This window comes from Micromys minutus (assembly GCF_963924665.1).
Source record: "Micromys minutus genome assembly, chromosome: X".
Lineage (NCBI taxonomy): Eukaryota > Metazoa > Chordata > Mammalia > Rodentia > Muridae > Micromys > Micromys minutus.
In genome coordinates, this window is record NC_137970.1 from 29,417,483 (window position 1) to 29,438,736 (window position 21,254).

Sequence of the window (21,254 nt, forward strand, 5' to 3'; positions counted from 1 at the left end):
ATGCTGTAGTTAAATTTTATGTAAATCATGAATAGCAGTAGCTGTTTGAACCAAATACAGTGTATTGTTTCATGCTTTTAGCCCAGCTTGTAAGAGTCTGATAGATAAGAGTGGACAAAAGAATCAGTGCTTCAACTCAAGAATATCAAAATACCTCCTTGACTGACCAGTTTTCATGTGCTTCTTGCTCTCCTCCCCATTGATTATGGAGTCACTGCTTTGACAAAGTGCCGTTCCAGGAAGGGATGCTGGTTACTGTCCTGAGAGACAGTTATTCCTCTCAGTTTTATACACTGTATGTTGTCATTCATAACAATACAGTGTCTTACACGAGATAGAAATTCAATAGGGCGTGATTAAAGCATTAGAACGTTGATTCTTCATCTTATGCCTCTTTGCCTTTTCCTTTCAGCATTAGTAAGTCGACTTTTTGAAAACACCAGGCGGGAAAGCAAGGATAGAGAGGAATATGTGGGGTTGATAGATGTGCCTGACTCCTATGATGGTCCTCGACTGCAGTTTCCTCTCACATTCACCGACATTGATTTACTTCTTCAGGCCTTCAAACAACAGCAGGTAATCTCCAACAGAAGCTGCCCTCCTTCTTGCTCATAGCTAGCACATGAACAAGTGAAAATGCTGTAGCATGTATTTCCATGGGAATCGTGTCGCATTGTGTGACAGTACTCACTTTGTTTAACCTAGTAAATGGCTGCCTCCTTGGGGGCACAGTAACTGCCTTTTGATTTGTAAGCCTATAGCATTTCCCTTTTCATTTTCTGAGAATAGTTTACAAACTGTATTTCCACCATTTAAAATGTGTTTCAGTGGTTTTAATATAGTCACAACACTGTACAGTTACTAGCACTATATAATTGTGAAACATTTTTATCATCCCTATATAATATTATTCCTTTCTTCACACCATTCAGATACTGTTCTATTTTCAGTCTTTGTTGATTTGCCTACTCTAGATATTTCATATAAAGAAGGCTATATTATATTTTGTCATATTTGGCTTCTTTCACAAGACATCGTGTTTCTAATATTTGTCTATGTTGCAGCATGTTATTGATACATCATTTCTTTTTATGGCTGCATATTTCATTGTATACCACACATTTGTTTACTGATTTTATCAGCACATAGATATGTAAAGTTGTAATACCTTTTGGCTGCTATAGATAATGCTGCTATGCAAATTCACATCAAAATGTTTTATGGACATGTCCTCATTCACTTGGGTATGTATGCACCTAGGAGAGGAGTTCTGGAATCATATAGTTAACTTCATGTTTAATATTTTGAGTAACTGCTAAGGTTCTTCATCAAGTCGTGGAACAATATTACATTTCTATCAGCTGTGTGTAAGCTTCTACTTATGCCTCTCTTTGATACTTAGTATATCATTATGGTTGCCACTCTCCTAATGTGTGTGGTCTGATGTCTAGTTTTTGTTTTGACTGACATTTCTCTAATTAATAATGTTTAGCCATTTGTATTCCTTCTTTGAAGAAATATGTATGCAGAGCCTTTGTTGGCTTTAAATCAACCGTGCTTTATTATTGAGTTGTAAGTGTACTCTCTAGATATAAACACCTTACCACATATATGACTTGAAAATATTTCCCCTGCTTTACTTTCTTTTCATTTTGTACTTTTAATCTTTGAGATCATAATTTAATTACAACTTTCCTCCTTCCCTTTCCTCCTTCCAAACCCTCCTCACTCTCTTTCAAGTTCCTCATCTTTTTTCATTAATTGCTGTTACATATACTCTATACATATGTATTCCTAAATGTAATCTGTTTAGTCTATATAATGTTACTTGATTGTGTGAAATGGTCACTTTCTTGATAATGCACTTTAATACACAAGAGGTTTAGATTTTGCTGAAGGTCAATTTAATCTCTCTCTATTTTTTGTTATATGTGCTTTTGTAATCCATTGGCAATTTCATGACCTTGGAGATCTCCTTGTGCTCTTTTTCTAAGAATTTTACAATTTTGGCTTTTACTATGAACTATTTAGAGTTGACATGTAGCAAGAATGGACACAGTTATTTTGTTCCAGGTTTTAGAAAAAAAGTATTTTTCATGTTAGCTGTAGGTTTTTCCCTTTCTCATACTGAGGTGGTTTATTTTTATTTTATTTTGTAATTTCTTTCCATATATTTTATTTTAGCTTTGCTATAAAGCTAAAGTAGATTCTTGGAGTGAGTTAGAAAGTATTTGCAATATGGTTATGTAGAATTTGAAAAAGATTGCTAATGCTTCCTTAAATGCCCAGTGTATTTCATCAGTGAAGTCACTTGGCTGTGTTCTCTATTCCTCTTCCAAGGTTTATTTGATGTGTATAAGTGTTTGCCCTCATATCTGTGTGTGTTCCATATAAATTCCTGGTAGGTATGTCATGGAAGTCATAAAAGAATGTGGGATCCCCTTGGAATTATAGGCAATTACAAGACCATCTCACAAGTAGGTTCAGTCCTCTGCAAAAGCAGTAAGTGTTCTTAACTACTAAAACACCTCTTCAACTCAAGATCTTGAATTTCCTTTATTAGGGGGCTTTAGATTACTGATCTGATCTCTGTATTTGTTCTAGAATCATTCAGATTTCTACTTCTTCTTGGATAATGTTGGTAATTTATGTGTGTGGTGGTTTGAATAAGAATGGCCTCCATAGGTCCACAGGTGGCACTAATAGAAGTGTGGCCTTGATAGAATAAGTGTGGCTTTGTTAGAGGAGGTGTGTCAATAGGGGGGTAGGCTTTGGGATCTCAGATGCAGAAGCCAGGCCTACTGTGGTAGTCAATTCCTGCTGCCTGTGGATCCAGATATAGAACTCTCAGCTTCTTCTACAGCACCATGTCTACCTTCATGTTGCCATGCTCCCCAACATGATGATAATGGACTGAACCTCTGAAACTTTAAGCCAGCTTCAATTAAAGGCTGTCCTTATAAGAGTTGCCCTGGTCATGGTATCTCCTTGCAGCCATACAACCCCAAAATAAGACAATGTAGTTTTAGAAATGTATTCATTTCATCAAATTCATCTAATGTATTGCTATACAGTTGTTCATAGTATTTTATACCCTTTGAAATGTCTTGTATGTTGATAGTAATTTCTTTTATTCTGAGTTTATATAAGAGTTTTCTCCCCCCCATCTCCCTCCCTTCCTTCCTCTCTCTCCCTCTCTTTTCCTTACCATAGTTGAAAATCTATCTAAAAGTATTTTTGCTTTTAATTTGTTGATTGTTCTAAAGAACCAATTTTTGTTGATTATCTGCTTTTGTTCTTTAAATCTCATTTTTCTTTATATTTTAATTCAGTTAAAGCATGACTTGTAGGTACTGAAGAAAATTCTAAAAGTACAGTTCTGTCAGTTTAAGGGATCATGAAGATATAGGATCCAAGTATGAAGATTCAGCAAATTGGTTGACTTTTAAAAATTAAAGACTAAAACTAAAATATCAACCTAGGAAATTATACATGGCTCACCCATAATGTTACTAAGCTGATCCCAACTTGGAGCTTTAAGATTAAGTTCTACTTTGTTGCATCTTGTACATGGTAGAGTGTGAGTTGAGTTGCTATTTTAACCTTTTAAAATCATATTTATTTACTTTATTTTATGTGTTTTGTCTCTGTGAATATCAGTATATCATGTGTGTGCTTGGTGCTTTTGGAGGTTAGAAGAAGGTATCAGATGACCTGAAACTGAACATATGGATAGTTTTTAACCACCACGTGTGTGCTAAGAATCAAACCCAGGTCCTCCGAAAAGAACAAAGTGCTCTTAACCTCTGAGCCATCTTCTTCATCCTTGGAAATTGCTTTTGAAAGATGTACCTTTATTATTTATTTATTTATTTGGTTTTTGGAAACAAGATCTTGTTATATAGCATCATGGCCATCATTCATGTGTAGCATGAATATATTCCTTATATTCACCTTAGGAGCTATGGTTAGCTTCTATGAATATGTTGCAATGAATGATGCAATAAAAATAGCTGCTTGCTTACCTTTTAAAATCCCGAGGGCACCTGATGATATATTCTAAAAACAATGGCCCAATTTCAGCCTTAGATTATGAGTAAGTATTATGTAATTTATGTAAATGAGGACTCATGAAAAACATTACAGAGATAATCATTTGCATGGTTTTTATTCTTCTTTTTAATTGGATATTTTCTTTACTTACATTTCAAATGTTATTCCTTTTCCTGGTTTCCCCTCTGGAATCCCCCATCCCCTCCCTGTCTCTCTGCCTCTATGACAGTGTTCCCCCACCCACCTACTCCCATCTCACCCCTCTAGCATCCCCCTACAACAGGACATCATGCCCCCACAGGACCGAGGGTCTTCTCTCCCACTAATGTCAAATAAGGCCATCCTCTGCTACATATGCAGCTGGAGCCGTTGGTCTCTCCATGTGTAATCTTTGGTTGATGGTTTAGTCCCTGGGAGCTCTTGGATGTCTGGTTGGTTGATATTGTTCTTCCTGTGGGGTTGAAAACCCCTCATTTGTCTCTACCATAGTCCTTATTTTCTCCCAACTGCTAACTTTGAGTTGAGTTTGTCCTTTTTTCAAGTACATTACTGTTCTTTTCTTTTTATTTATATCATTTATATGTGCATTACGCCTAAGGAGATCAGGAAAGGGCATGAGGGCGTTGGAGTCATAGAAACTGGAGTTATGAATGATTGTGAGCCATGTTTGCTGTTGATTTCTAGTTTCCTTTTATTCTGATCAGAGAAGCTACTCTGCTTAGTTTCAATCTTTTAAAATATTCTGAGGCTTATTTTGTGGCCTAGCATCTAGTCTATTCTGGAGAATGTTCATGTGTACTCAAGGAAAATGTATAGTATTCTTTTGCTGGGTGAAGTGTTTTATAGATGTCTGATAAGTCAGGTTGTGAACAGTTTTGTAACATCTGTTCCTAGGGTTTATTTTCAGTTAATGTTTTAACAAAAATTTCCTTAAATACCAGAAGAATAGCAAGCAAGAAAGAAAATGGAAAGGAAAATTAAATAAAATTAATTTTGTTTGATCTTTCAATATTCCCCTGGAAAGATTGGGCCATTTCCTACACCACCCTTTCTCCAACATCATCCCAAAATTTCCCTATCAGATTAGGGCACTAGAAGGCTTGCCCCAGAAATACAAGTGAACTAGAAGTTGTAGATTGGCTTTGCAAGAACAGAAGCTGAGCTTTGAATCCTCTAATTTCTGAAAATGATTTGCAATCATACTAGGTAGCTAGTTCTTCTGGCCACCTGCCAACTGCAAATTTCAATTCTCTCAGAGAAAATAGACCTAAAATATTTTTCTAGTTTTTCATATAAAATGTCCAGAACTCAGTGTAAACATAACCAGACCTATGAGGGCATGAGCGACATGAAACAAAAACAACAGCAACAGACTTGTAGATTACTTAGATAATTACACCATTAGATTCAGAGTTAAAAGAAACATGGTTAGTGCATTCAAGTACACAAAGTATGCAACACTGATTCAAGGAATAATTATAGAGATGTTTGACAATTTTGGCTGTATAAATGCAAAAAAAATATATTAAGAGAAGAATCAAAGTTAAGCACATTATAGAATGCATTCTTGTAAAAACAAGTTGAAAGAAAATAAATTTAAAAATTGATCATTTTAATTACTTCAGTGTATCCTGTGATTTGGTGGTTGTGGTGGTTTGACAATGACCCCCATAGGCTCATATATAGGGATACTTGATCTCTTAGTGATGAAATTGTTTGGGGGAGATTAGGGGTTGTGCCTTGACTAGAGGATGTATGTCACCAGGGTTCGGCTTTGAAACTTCAAAAGACATTCTTTCTGCCTAGTTCTTCTTGACTGAGGAAATGTGAATATTCAGCCACTGCCTCTCAGCACCATGCCTGCCTTCCTGCTAGGATGCCCCAAGCCATGACCGGCTCATACCCTCACCCTCTGGAACCAAAATCCCCAGAGCAAATGCTTTTTATCCTTTTTTTAGATTTACTTATTTTTTATTTATATGAGTACACTGTAGCTGTCTTCAGACACACCAGAAGAGGGAATCAGATCTCATTAGAGATGGTTGTGAGCCACCATGTGGTTGCTGGGAATTGAACTCAGGACCTCTGGAAGAACAGTCAGTGCTCTTAACCACTGAGCCATCTCTCCAGCCCCCTAAATGCTTTTTCTTATAAATTGACTTGGTTGTGGTTTTGTCATAGGAATGGGAAAGTAACTAAGATATTGTTTTGATATATTAAAGTGTTATACAACTCTCACCATGATTTAGTTTTAGAACTTTAAAAACATTATTTTTCAGTATTGAACCCACAGCTGTGTGTAAACCTGACAAGGGCAGTGTACTTGCTGGTTTTGTGTCAACTTGACACAAGCTGGAGTTATCACAGAGAAAGGAGCCTCAGTTGAGGAAATGCCTCCATGAGATCCAGCTGTAAGGCATTTTCTCAATTAGTGATCAAGGGGGGAGGGCCCAGCCCATTGTGGGTAGTGCCATCCCTGGGCTGGTAGACCTGGGTTCTATAAGAAAGCAGGCTGAGCAAGCCAGGGGAAGCAAGCCAGTAAGTAACATCCCTCCATGGCCTCTGCATCAGCTCCTGCTTCCTGACCTGCTTGAGTTCCAGTCCTGACTTCCTTTGGTGATGAACAGTGATATGGAAGTGTAAGCTGAATAAACCCTTTCCTCCCTAACTTGCTTCTTGGTCGTGATGTTTTGTGCAGGAATAGAAACTCTGACTAAGACAGGCTCTTATTTCCAAATTGTTTCTAACATCTTAAAATGAAACTTCATATTATTTCCCCCAAGCCCCAGTTCCTGACACTAATTTATTTTCTGTTTCTACAGGATTATGTAATCTGACTATTTCATATTAATGGAACATATGCAGCCTTTGGTGCTTAGCTTCTTTCACTTAAAATAATGCTTTCAGAGTTTATCCATGTTGTTGCAAACACCAGTGCAATTCCTATTTTTAGATAAATGTGTAGATACTTTGAATGTATAATATCACATTTATTTAATAGATAAAACATTTATATCTACATGGGTATATTTATGCATGGTTATATTAATTTGCATTTGTTTTTCAAGATAGAGATTCTCTGTATAGCCTTGATTGTCCTGGAACTTGCTCTGTAGCCCAGACTGGCCTGGAACTCATAGAGATCCACCTGCCTCTGCCTCCTGAGAGCTCAGAATAAGAGAGGATAGCACCAAGCCTGGCTGCTTACATTGATTTTATATGATCATAAATGAATAATATTAAGAAAAGATACTCAAAACATTATCAACATTAGTTGTCTCTGGGGACAGAGATTAGGAGACAAAGATCTTGGAAAAGGGGAAAGTTGTTTCCGTTATTCTAACCCGTTTTAGTGATGTTTTTATTTCAGACAAAAGAATATGTTGTTTGTGTATTTAAAAACTATTTGAGCCAGACATGGTGGCACATACCTGTAATCCCAGCACTTGAGAAGCAGGGGCAATCAGGTCTCTATGCTTTTGAGACCTAACTTGGTCTATATTGTGAGTTCCAGGACAGTCAAAGCTATAAACTGAAATCCTATCTCAACAATTTAAAACTGAAGTATTCCAGGCCTAATTCTAGGACAGACAGACAGACAGTCTCTCTCTCTCTCTCTCTCTCTCTCTCTCTCTCTCTCTCTCTCTCTCTCTCTCACACACACACACACACACACACACACAAAGAAGAAAATGTCCTTGCAAAGTAAAAGTTTCTTCCTTGAACATCTTTATAATAATGCAAATATTTTATTTAAGTGGTTCTTAAATCTGATATATTTATAAATGTAAAAACCAACATTAGAATAAACTATTTTGAATATTTAAGATTTTGGTTGTAAATATAATAATTATAATCCTGCTGATATATTGCTTTACAAGTAAGTACTAATATTAACAAACTTAGCCAATCTTAAGGTTACCCAAGAAAACTATATTAATATTAACATTATTTATGTGTTTATAAGATATTTTTAGTTAATATTTGTTAAAATTAAAAAAAAACAAAATGAAAATCCCTCTTTAAATGCCCTTAACTCTGATTAGTGGCCCAATGGGCCAGAAAAGCTACAATGACACATTAAACCAGCATTAGAAATTTGTAGAGTAAAGGTACAGACTGAAACAAGCCATTAAACAGCACCATTTCTGCCCACTCTTTCAAAATATTCATCTAGGGGCCACTGAGATGGATCAGTGGGTAAAGGCACATGTCACCAATTGGAGGACCTGGGTTTGATGCCTAGGGTGCATATGGTGGAAGGAGAGACTCTCACTTTCACATATATGCTGTGGCATGTGTTTGTCCCCAATAAAGTGCATAAGATGTAAAAATACAAATAAAACGTTAATCCAAGGATTTGGGAGGCCAAGGCAGAATGATTGTAATGGTGCTTGAGCACACCTATGCTGCAAAGTGAGATCCAAACCTTGTGTTAAAAACCCAAGTACATGAATAGAAAAATAAAAAGTAATAGAATCTAGCTGAGGAAGTTCTCCTTCCAGTTTTAAATAATGCTGTGGATAGAGTGCCTTTAGAATGCTTATGCAAGGAAAAGATCTGGTAGTTCTTTAAGTCTTAGGTGGACAGGAAATGAGGAAAAGAAACATAAATCATGTAATTAGAATTTTCTAGTATTTATATTAAAAAGGAAAAAAATCAGATATCATCAGTTTTAACAATACATTTAATTCAGTACATCTCAGTATATGAAACATTTAAGTTCACAATCATATTAAAATGATTGAGACATTTCTTATACCAAGTCTTTGAAATTCAGACTGAACTGTGTTCTTGCAGCACACCTCAATTCTAACTAGCCTCCATTTCAAGTACTATGTCATCCCACATTGCCAACGAACACCATCACAGACACCCCAGTCCTCAGTCAACCTGACCCTTAAAGCCGTGTTAATATCAGCTAAGTTTCTGTGATAATAACATATTTATTATCCTTTCTTTCTGGACTATATGTTCGGAAACCTTCTTAGTTTAAAAATGAGAGAAAAGACACACTGGGCTCTTTTAAAGCTTAAGGAAGAAAACAGATTAAAGGTGAAGGCAACAATGGCCTCCTCTGTGCTTTAACAAAAAATGAGCGGCGGATAGTCATAAATTGAAGTAATCCAAGTGTTTTGAATTTGGAATATTTTTACAATGTGCTTTCTCTCCTGAGAATTCTGAACACCAAATTCTGGAGCCATATGTAGGCTCAGGAGTTTGCATGGCTGTCTCCCTTGTGAGGTCTCTGAGCTCAACAATGCCTACTTTCAGTTACAAGTAGCGGGGCATGTCAACAAAAAGCTATACCTTGTCTACAGCCTTTTCTTTTCCCTCCTTATTTTGCCACCCCTTTAAATGATCCTTATTGTTATGCTTTTGTCTGAACATTTTCTTTGGACAACTGACATTCCCAACCCCCATTTTCCCATAGCTCCTCTTGGGTTCTAAGGACCAGGAATAATCAAAAAATATTGTAAGCAAATAGATTATGTCAAAGAAGAACACAAGACTGTAAAGAATTTTAGGAACCATTCATTCATTACATTATAGATATCTTCTGAGTACTTTTTACATACCAGACACTATATTAGAATAATCTATTAGAATAATTGATAGATTATCCTCAAATATAGCAGCCTAAAGCGTCCTCATATGCTTCATTGTTCTGATTTTTGACACAGCCATGTCTTTCTCCCTAGTTCATTATCTCCAATTCCTCTGCTTCCTCTCACAGATACTTCATGCTCATTATGTCTTAGAGGTGCTATTTGAAGCCAGGAAAGTCCTGAAGCAAATGCCGAATTTTACTCGTGTAAAAACCTTTCCCGCCAAAGAGGTAACAATCTGCGGTAAGTTTCAGAAGAGAGTTGTCACATTAATATTTAGGAGCCCCTTGGTCCTGCATCATTTGCCTAACTTGAAAACTATGTAAATCGGATTGTGTTGGGGGGAAAATGTTAATATAGAATTATCTATCATGATAATACTGTTCCCCATCTTGTCTTTGTTTTGCATACCAGCTGGCAGGAATTAATTATGTGAGAAATTAAAGAACTCATGTAGCTTTTTCTAAAGGCAGCTAGCATTTTAATATGGAGAGCCACTGATGGGTAGAAGTGTTCTTTGGCCTCTGACTGGCTCTCATTATCTCTATTCCATGGTGTTTTTTTCCAGGTGGGCCTCTGTGTGCTACTTCTGCTGGAAAGAGAAACACCCAAGGCGGGTGGAGATTAAATTTTCTGCTCTTGGCTTGCTGCTTTAGATTTTCCAACTGGTCTTTGCAGCTTTGAAAGGAGTGGGAATGTCCCCAAAATCTGTTTCTTGTTCTTCTAAATAATGAGATTTGAGATTGTGTTATCTTATAGGCCAGCCTGGCAGGATATTGCTTCTCGAAACAGTACACATTGAAATTCCTCACAGTTGGTGCTCAGCACGCTTACACTGTCTCGGAGTGGGGTGCATGGAAGGAACAGCAATTCCCTAACTTCTAATTAAGCCTTTAGGTTACAAAACAGTGGTTGTTATTTTCCAAATCAGTTTTTAGCCCACGTTCTCTTGCTCTGGCAGGTAGAAGTGGATTTGACAATCTAATTAAACCCTTTCCATCGCCGGCATCATAGTGGTGACAAGAACTTGATCTAGCAGTACATATCTTGTGACATTGGGCTACCTCAGGTTTTTTGAAGAGTCTCTAATGGTTTAATTTCAACCGAATCAGGCCACCAGATTACTTTAGACAATAATATACCTTAGTATAGGGACCTTTTATTCAAAGCTATAGCAGGCTTTGCAGTTGATGGAAATAAAGAACGCTGGGTCATAAGGCTCAGGAAACCATGCCAACCCGTGAAGCCTCTAAAGCCAGGGACTAGGCTTTCTACCCACATGTATATTAACAGTCAAAACCATAAGATCTTCATTTCTATTAGCCATCCAGTTGCTACTGCATATCAATCTGCATCAAGGTTACAGATGTGTGCCACTGCACCATAGAAAAAGAAATGAATTAGAGGACACAGGAGTCCTAGAATTCTACAATATGAGAACTGAAAAGTCCTTACTGAGAAGTTCTAGTCCTTTTACTAAAAGCTGAGGTTTTAATTTTTTCTTCATAGTAAGGATCAAACCCAGGGTCTTGCCCCTGATATGCGAGCACTCTATCGTTGAACTACATTCAAAGCCCTTACATCTTGCTCTTATGAATGAAATAGAGGTCCAGAGAGAAATACGTGATTTTGCCAATGCATTTCTACATAATACCCTGTACTTTAGCTTACTCATCCAGTCAGTGATAGAGTTGCATTAAAATGAAGTCTTCTACATATCAGATTAAGGAGGATGCCGTCTGTGCACTTGTCTGTACAGAATAGGTAGACCAGTTAAATCAACTCATTTAAGGGACCCTACATTTGGGACATTTGTTTCCAGATAGTTTTCTCCGTGTAGCAACCTTGGTAAAGAGAAAAGCAAATACGCTGAAGCAGCCTCATATTTTAGCATGCCAGATATTCTAATCCCTCATATTCAAATTTCTGTACATGTGGTAATGGAAGTAGTGGTGGATATGACAGTGGCTGTGGTGGTGGTGGTATGTGTGTGTGTATGCATACATATGTGAATGTACATGCATGCATATAGAGACAAGATCAGTGGTGAATGTCTTTCTCCATTGCTATCCACTACTTTTCACAACATGGTCTCTCATTGAACCGGGAGCTCACTGACTGGAAAGGTTGGAGGCCAGTGAGTATATCTTTGTTGCTTTCAGCATTGAAAGTACAGATGAGGACCACTGTATCTTGTTTTTGTACATGGTTGATGAGGATCTGAGCACAGGTCTTGAATAGCAAACACTTTAATTACTGAGTCATCTCCATGGCTAGTATACTTATATTTTTAATAGGTAAATCACTCTGAAGAAAATTAAGAAAGCAAAATAATTGGCAAGATATATTAAATATATATTTAATTTTTGCAGTGAAAATACATAAAAGTATTGACATATCAGTATTCATTAACATCAATATTTTCTTTATCTTATTTTTTAATATTCTGGCAATTTTATAAAAAGTGCCAGTGATGTGAGATTTTTAATTTTGTTGTTTTTAATGTAATTTATCTTGTTTATGAGATTTTAGATAAACTGAGAAAAAAAGTGTTCTTAAATTAAATTATATGGTAATTAAGTTGAACATGAATTTTAATCAAAGATTATAAAAGATAAATATTTTACATAAAAATATTTATCCAAGTAGAAATTTTGAATATTCATATAGTCACTTATTGTTTTTCATTAATGAGTCTTATATTCAATAGCTTCCATTAGTTGGCTCTTCTTTTTTTTCCCTCATAACTGTCTCATCAAAAAGAATCTCAACTATCCTATTATAATTTTAAACCTTTAAAATTAGAAGTAAAATAAAGTAAACCTCAACAAATGAATGGATATGGATTTAGTGATTAAATGCATACATTGAGTGCCTAGTTGCCTAGATACTATGGTAGGTCCTTGGAGAGTCAATGTTTCCTGTGATAGCTATTTTCGCCACTTTCCTGATCATTAACATGGGGGTAATACAGAGGAAATCACCTTGAGGTGAGAAGATGCTAGGTTTGAACTCTAGCTTAGATTTTGGTGGCAGGGTGATTGCATATGGTTTTTAATTACTCTGAGTCTCATTTGGAATGTAAGAGTGAGTACAATGCTGCTACTCAATGAGCGGTTATAAGGATCAAAGAAGAAAGTAAGCATAAAATTCTTAATATGAACCTCAACTCAGAATAATTAAATGCCTACCTATATCAAACAGTTCCAGTTGCTGTACTGACCTCATGGGTACCATGGGAGGCAAAGGAAGAGTCTGTAGAAGCAAAATTTGTATTAATATGGCATCAACATAAAGTGGAAATTCCAATCCCAGAACACTTGGGGTATCTGAGATTTAAAATTCTATAAGAAAATAAGCATTTCATCTTGCTTCTCACTGAATACTGATTTTTTTCATTTGTGTTCCAGGGGATTTGCATGGGAAACTGGATGATCTGATGTTGATTTTCTATAAGGTAAGTGCTTGTTTTCCTAACTAGCGTGTGCTTTTGTTGAGTGAGGGCAATCCTAGGGCAAATAACAATATTTGTTTTGTTGTATGCATGTCCATACAAAAGTATAAATGCGATATGACAGTTTCTTATCTTAGAAGCTCAAAGATTTGTAGAGACACATCTTTTGTTTTTCCATACATCTCATAAGACTTGTTTTTTTTAATGTAATTAGATATTTTGTTCAACACTGAGGGTATCTGTATGTAGTTAGAATGTGTGCACACCTGTTCTTATGTTATAAAGGTTGAGCTGTGACAGGATGAAGAGAAATGTAGTCTGTTTTATTTTGCTTGGAAATTAACATGTTCTATAAGGAGTTTTCCCTTTTATCACACACTAATTGGATGAGAACGGAGATTCCTTTAGTAAATGTCTAACTTGCTCTAGCAGCTCTAAGCTCAGTTGCTTTTCTGGTGCTTCATCTTTTGCACCAAACAGCATGGCTGTCACAGACTTGATCTGTATCTCTTTGACTAGATTCATTTTTCTCTCTGAGCGAACAGTTGCAACCTGAATGTTTGCCTCTAGAATGATGACATCTAGAAAACCCATCTGTGGCCCTTGTGCTTTCATTTAACAATGGTCTTCTACACGTCTCTTTTTGATTAATGCATCTATTGTCCATCTATCTAGCATCCTTATGACTAGCAAAATAAACCACAATTTGTTTTCCAGCTTCCATATTATCTTGGGCTTCCACTGCATACATTGTCTTACAGCTAAAGTGATGTAATTATCCAAGAACATTGTTTTAAATTTTAATACTTATTTTATTTTTATTTTAAACATTTTCATTTAATATATCTGATGATATTGTTTCCCCTCCCCCAATTTCGTCAAGATCATTTCTATGTCTTTACTAACCCATCTTTGAGTGCTCATGTTCTCCCCCTCCCCCTCCCTCCCTCCTTCCCTCCATCCCTCCCTCCCTCCCTCCCTCCCTCCCTCCCTCCCTCTCTCTCTCTCTCTCTCTCTCTCTCTCTCTCTCTCTCTCTCTCTCTCTCTCTCATTCGAAAGCATTTAAAGGATCTACATTATGACAGAAATTCAAGGTTTTGTTTCATTTATCCATAATGGCAACTTGGAAGAAAATGGGATAGGCCAAGTTAGAAGTAAGTCAATGGACCTGGCACTTTGGAGGGGATTTGGGTGACACTTTGGGCAGCCTAAACAAGGTCCAGAGCTAGGGAGTGTGTTCAGAGGAAGTTGGAAGCTCTCTAGGCAGTTGGTTGGTATACAAATTCCAGACAAGCCTTACTGATAGGGAGCTGAGGGAGTTAGTGAAGAGACCTTCTGTATGTAGCCGTAGGAGTCAAGCTAGGGAAGGAAGAGAACCCACTATGGGACTATTGGGAGGATTGAAAGATTAGAATGTGTACTAGGGCCAGGAAGTAGCTGGAAGAGCCTTAGAAAGCAGGAGGGATAGAAATTTGCAGGTGTTTTCAGTCCCAGGTAATATTAGAGTCTGTGGTGGAATACAAAAGGCAAGCTACAAGGCTGAGTAAGAGTATCAGCAGTGTTCAGTGAGTAGACCCTTGGACCTAGAGCCAAGGAGCTGAGAAAGTTATTGGGTCTGAAAGGAGGCAGGCAAAGTGTCAGACCTTCCACTTTCCTGCCCCTGAAATATTTTTCCTTGAAGGAAATAGATTCTTTACTTCTAGAGTAGGGATGAAGAGTCAGGGATCACCAGCATCCTCATGGGAGGTCTCTATTTGTGGAGAGAATTCTTTCTGGATGAGGTTAAGTAGAGGGAGTTTATCAGTCATAACATGGAGATTCCTCTGGCCACATTGGAAAGGTGTGCGATAAGAAGAGTGGAATGGTTAAATGAAGTCTCAATTTGTCCGATGAGAGATATTTGACTGGCTTACCACGCTAAATGTTCAAGATTCCTTTCTGGTCATTGCTGACAGGATGCATCTGAAGATGCAATATGGACAGTAGTAATCAAAACAATCTGGCAAGTCTTTATCTAGAGACTTTGGGAAACACTTGAAAAGAAAAAAATGGCTGCAAAATTTAAATGAGGACAGTGGTCCCTATACTCCAAGTGATTTGGAAAAGAAACCTTTTTAAAGGGGAGCTAAAGATATCAAGGTATGATGAGAGACTGAGTCCTGGAGTAGCGAGATCAGGACAGAGTATTCTGACACAGTTCTTTAATTGCATTGGCAAAGTGACATGGAACATATAAAACTGGAAGGTGCTAATGTAAAGACTGAACAGGAGGAGGTAGGTGGTAGAAAGCATCATCAAAGGAACTAAAGGTGAAAATAGAGCATTCAAATGGAAGCTAGAAACATCTCAAGAGTTCTCCAGTGACATTATTCAGGGCCCTGCAGTAAAAGAGGAGGAAGCTACTCTGGCATGGGCTGGGGTAGAAGGAGGTAAGGGGAATATTTGAAAGTAGTGAATAAGTGGAATGGGTTAGAATTTTATCAAACTCCAAGTGAGAAAGTAACATGCAGATCGGGCATGGAACAAACCATATATATCACTTGCCTGACTCAACGGGGGGGGGGGGGGGGAGGCAAGGGAAGGACCATTAAGGATGGCAAGATTTCATTTTGAGAAACTGAAAAAACAGATCTGTGAGGGCTACATTAATAAAGTGATACTTATTGGCTGCTGAGTGAGTTGGTACCTTCAGGTACAAACTCCTGTATTAATGCATTTTCAAAGTGTTCTTTCCTTTCTGAAGCAAAAACCTTTGTGGACAGTAAGCATGCCTAGATGCCTTTCTTCTTGCTATCTTTATGATACAAGTGGAACATTCCCCAAAATGCCCTTATCCATTATTTTAACCTTTTAAATGTGTGCTTCATGACCCTGAGCTGAGCATGCTCAAAAATGTGTCTACTATCTTTCCCTCTTAAGCTGGACATGCTCAGATACATACTTCTTGGTTGAGTATTCCCAGGAACATGCCCAAACTTAAAGAGTTTTCCTTTGTAAAATCGATATGCTTCTTTCACTGGAACAAGATCCTGCTTGGAGAACAGAACGACTCTGGTGTCCCCTCACCTACTTTAGGGAATAACACTTTCTTCACTTTCACTTCTTCCCATGCATCTTTTGGTTTCATATTTACCATGCTGTGAACCTGCTGTGCTCAGTAACTTACTGTATCTGGGATTCATGTAAATGAGTAGATTTTAAGAGTGAATGTCAACATATGCTCACATTTATGAGTGGCTATGGAGATGATGGGTATGTTTGTTTCTCTGGAATTGCTTTCTCCATCTGTGTATGCATCTTGTAACACTGTGTCACATATCTGCAGCATACACAATGGCCTTTCCTTTTAAAAGGAAAGCAAGAACAACTATGATAAGGCAGTGAGGGAAGGTCGTGAATATCATTAGTATTTTCAGCAATGCCACAAGAAAAAGTGCTAAAACCACAACACACACACAGGATATATAACTCGGGTATTCCTTCTTTATTATCCTCCCTAGAGCTGAGGTTAGTGGTATGACTCACAGTGCCCATCATACTCTACCATCAACACCACCACCACCATCACATTGAGACAGGATCTCACTATGTTGCACTGTAGGCTTGCCATGCACTCACAGAGATCCATCCACCTGCCTCTGTCTCCTAAAGGCTATGACTAAAGTCAAGTGCCACCATGGCAGGTCTCATAATATTATTTTAAAAGAATTGTACTAACTGAATATTTTCCTAATTCAGTCATTTATTTAATTTACATCTTGATCACAGCTTCCCCTCCCTTCACTCCTCCAAGTCACCCCCTCCCACTTTACCTCTCCTCTTCCTCTTCTCAGAAAGGAGGAGGACACCTAAGGATACCAACCTGCCTTGGCATACCTTCTATTAAGGATAGACAGGGCAGGCCAATTAGGGGAAAGGCAGGCAATGTAATCAGAGACAGCCCTGCTCCTGAGTCCCACATAAAGACCCAGATGCACAACTGTTACATACATCTAGAGGGCACAGCTCCTTCTCATGCATGCTGTTTGGATGGCACTTCAGAATCTATGAGTCCACATGGGTCCAGGTTAGTTGTTAGTTGGGTTTGTAGGTTTTCTTTTTTTTTTTTTTCCTTTTTAAAAATAATCTTATTGGATATTCTATGTATTTACATTTCAAATGTTATCCCCTACCCCCACACCTACTTCACCCTGCCCTTGCTTCCATGAAGATGCTCCCTCTCCCAACCACCCACTCCCACCTCATCCTCTTGGCATTCCCCTACACTGAGGTCCAGAGCCTTCACTGGACCAAAGGCCTCTTTTCCCATTGATGCCAGACAATGCTATCCTCTGCTACATATGCACCTGAGCCATGGGTCTCTCCATGTGTACTCATTGGTTGGATTTTAGTCCATGGGAGTTCTGGGGGCTGGTTGGTTGGTAATGTTGTTCTTCCCATGGGGTTGCAAACCCTTTCAGCTTCTTCAGTCCTTTATCTAGCTCTTTCATTGGGTTCAGTGAAACTTAAACTGTATTCAATCCGATGTTTAGCAGTAAGCATCCTCCTCTGTATTTGTATGACTCTGGCAGAGCCTCTGATAAGGCATCCATATCTGGTTCCTGCCAGTAAGCACTACTTGGCATCAGAAATAGTGCTTGGGTTTGGTGGCAGTATATTTGGTGGATCCCCAGGTGAGGCAGTCTCTGGATGATTTTTTTCTTCAATCTTTGCTTCTCTATTTGACCTTGTATTTCCTCCTGTGAGTATTTTGTTCTCCCTTCTAAGAAGAACTGAGGCATCTCCATTTTGGCCTTCCTTCTTTTTGAGCTTCATAAGGTCTGTGAGTTGTTTCTTGGGTATTCAGAGCTTCGTGGGGTTAGTATCTGCTTATCAGTGAGTGCATACCATGTGTGTTCTTTGGTGATTGGGTTACCTCACTTAGGATGACATTTCCATTGATTTGCCTAAGAATTTCATGAAGTCATTGTTTTTAATAGGTGAGCAGTATTCCATTATGTGTATGTACCACACTTTCTGTATCCATTCCTCTGTTGAAGGACATGTGGGTTCTTTCCAGCTTCTGCCTGTTACAAATAAGGCTGCTATGAACATGTTGGATCATGTATCTTTGATATATGTTGGAATATCTTTGGGGTATATGCCCAGGAGTGATATAGCTAAATCCTCAGGTAGTACTGTGTCCAATATTCTGAGAAACCTTCAGATTGATTTTCAGAGCAATTATACCAGCTTGCAATCCCACCAACAGTGGAGGAGTGTTCCTCTTTCTTCACATCCTTGCCAGCATCTGCTATCATCTGAGTTTTTGATCTTAGCCATTCTGACTGGTGTGAGGTGGAATCTCAGGGTTGTTTTGATTTGCATTTTCCTAGTGACTAAGGATGTTGAACATTTCTTTAGGTGCTTCTCAGCCATTTGATATTCCCCTGTTGAGAATTCTTTGTTGAGCTGTCCCCCATCTTTAATAGGGTTATTGAGTCTCTGGAGTCTAGCTTCTTGAGTTCTTAATATATATTAAATATTAGCCCTCTATAGGATGTAGGATTGGTAAATTTCTTTTTCCAATATGTTGGTTGCTGTTTTGAGCTATTGATACTGTTCTTTACCTTACAGAAGCTTTGCAGTTTCACGAGGTCCCATTTGTTGATTCTTGATCTTAGAGCATAAGCCATTTGGTGTTCTGTTCAAGAAATTTTCCCCAGTACCAATGTGTTCAAGGTTCTTACCCACTTTTTCTTCTATTAGATTCAGTATATCTGTTTTTTTGTTAATTTATTTGGTTTTGAGTTTTGTGCAGGCTGATTAATATGAATCTGTTTGTATTTTACTACACACATACAACCAATTAGACCAACACCATTTGTTGAAGATTCTTTTTTTTTATTCATTATATACTTTGGGCTTTTTCATAAAATATCAAGTGTCCATAAGTATGTAGATTTACTTCGATTCCATTGATCAAGCTGTCTGTTTTTATACCAATACCATGCAGTTATTTTTTTTTAATTACTATTGCTCTGTAGTTCAGCTTGAAATTAGGGATGGTGATACTTCATGAAGTTCATTTAATGTACAGGATTTTCTTTTTGAGTTAATTTTGTATCCACCTACTTTGCTGAAGGTGTTTGTCAGCTGTAGGATTTCTCTGGTAGAGTTTTTGGGGTCACTTACATAAGCTATCATATCATCTACAAATATAATATTTTGATTTCTTCCTTTTCAGTTGGTATCCCCTTGATCTCCTTATTGCTGTACCTGAAACTTCAAGTATTATATTGACTAGACATAGAGAGGGTGGACAGCCTTTCTTGTCCCTAATTTTCAAGGAATTCATTTAAGTTTCTTCCCATTTAATTTGATGTTAGCTATCAGCCTGCTGTATATCTACTTTATTGTGTTTAGGTATGTGCCTCATGTCCCTGAATATTCCAAGACTTTATCTTGAATGGGTATTGGATTTTGTCAAAGGTTTTTTTCAGCATCTAATGTGATGATCATGTGGGCTTTTTTCCCATTGTGTTTATATGGTGGATTACATTAATGGATTTTCTTATGTTAAAACATCCCTGCATCTCTGGGATAAAGCCTATTTGATTATGATGGATGCTGCTTTTGATGTGTTCTTGAATTCGGTTTGTGAGTGTTGAGTATTTTTGCATCAATGTTCATAAGGGGAGTTGGTCTGATCGTCTCTTTCTTTGTTGAGTCTTTGTGTGGTTTAGTTATCAGGATGATTGTGGCCTTGTAAAATAAATTTGGCTGTGTTCTTTCTGTTTGTATCTTGTAAGATAACTTGAGAAATATTGGTATTAGCTCTTCTTTGAAAATGTAACAGAATTTTCCACTAAACCATCTGTCCCTGGGCTTTTCTTGGTTGGGAAACTTTTAATGACTCTCTGTTTCCTTAGATGTTATAAGTCTATTTTGATTGTTTATCTGATCTTGATTCATTTAGTTTAAATTTTCCAATTTTTCAGAGTACATGCTTGTGACATAAAACTTAATGACTCCGGATTTCTTTGGTATCTGTTGTTATGTTCCCCATTTTTATTTCTGATTTTTTAAAAATTAGGATATTCTCTCTCTCTATGCCTTTTAGTTTGGCTAAGGATATGTCTTATATTGTTGATTTTGTCAAAGAATTAGCTCTTGGTTTTGTTGATTTTTTGCATCATTCTCTTTGTTTCTAATTGGTTGGTTTCAGGCATGATTATTTCCTGCCTTGTACTACTCCTGAGTGTTTTTGCTTCTGTTTGGTCTAGAGCTTTTAGGTGTACTGTTAAGTTGCTAGTATGAGATCTCTCAAATTTCTTTATGAAGGTATGCACTACTTAGTGGTATGAACTTTTCCCTTAACACTGCTTTTATTGTATCCCATATGTCTGGGTATGTTGTTCCTTCATTTTCATTGAACTCTAGAAAGTCTTAAATTGAGTTAATATTTTGCTCTCGGTCAGAGAAGCAACAGCTCACTGAATCCCAGCCCAGTGCAGTTAAGTCACTTCAGTTCATGGACAAGAGATATGAGTTGAGCCCTGATCTTCCAAGCTCATTTAGAGCTAACTTAGTAGTCATACTTTAAATTTTTTATCTAATTATCATGCTTTAAAGGAAACAAAATTTAAATTTTGAGGATCAGTTTGGCTAACTGTATCCTGTTTGAAATTCAAAAAAAAAGAATATTTAAAGCTAGATATGCCCAACACTTATGTCTTTTTTCTATTCATTATTTATTCACTTCACATCCCAGTCAAAACTCCCAATCCCTTCTCTCCTCCAAGTCCCACCCTTATGAATCCCCCATTATCTCCTCCCCTTCTCTCAGGAGCCCCCTCTTGGGTACCACCACACCCTGGGACATCTTGTCTCAGCATCACTAAGCACCCCCTCTCCCACTGAGGCTCAACCAGCCTGTCCAGGTAGGGAAAGGGGATCCAATAGCAGGCAAAAGAGTCAGAGACAGTCTCTGTTTTAATTGTTAGGGAACCCACATGAAGACCAAGCTGCACATCTGCTGAAAATGTGGGGTGGGTGTGTGGCTATGTCCAGACCCTGCACATTCTTTGGTCAGTGGTTCAGTTTCTGTGAGTCCCCATGGTCCCAGGTTAGTTGACTCTATAAGTCTTCTTATGGTG

General features: G+C 37.6%; 1 protein-coding gene across 1 annotated transcript in view; it reads left to right on the forward strand.

The window, feature by feature from the left end:
• The window catches only part of PPEF1 (protein phosphatase with EF-hand domain 1), a gene marked incomplete at both ends in the record, with an annotated part of 60,072 nt that overhangs the window by 13,884 nt on the left and 24,934 nt on the right, over positions 1–21,254 (forward strand). Inside the window, 3 exons of the mRNA XM_080910054.1 lie at positions 413–576; positions 9,791–9,905; positions 13,073–13,119. Coding sequence (XP_080766180.1) covers positions 413–576; positions 9,791–9,905; positions 13,073–13,119 — 326 coding nt within the window. The remainder of the gene's footprint in view (positions 1–412; positions 577–9,790; positions 9,906–13,072; positions 13,120–21,254) is intronic.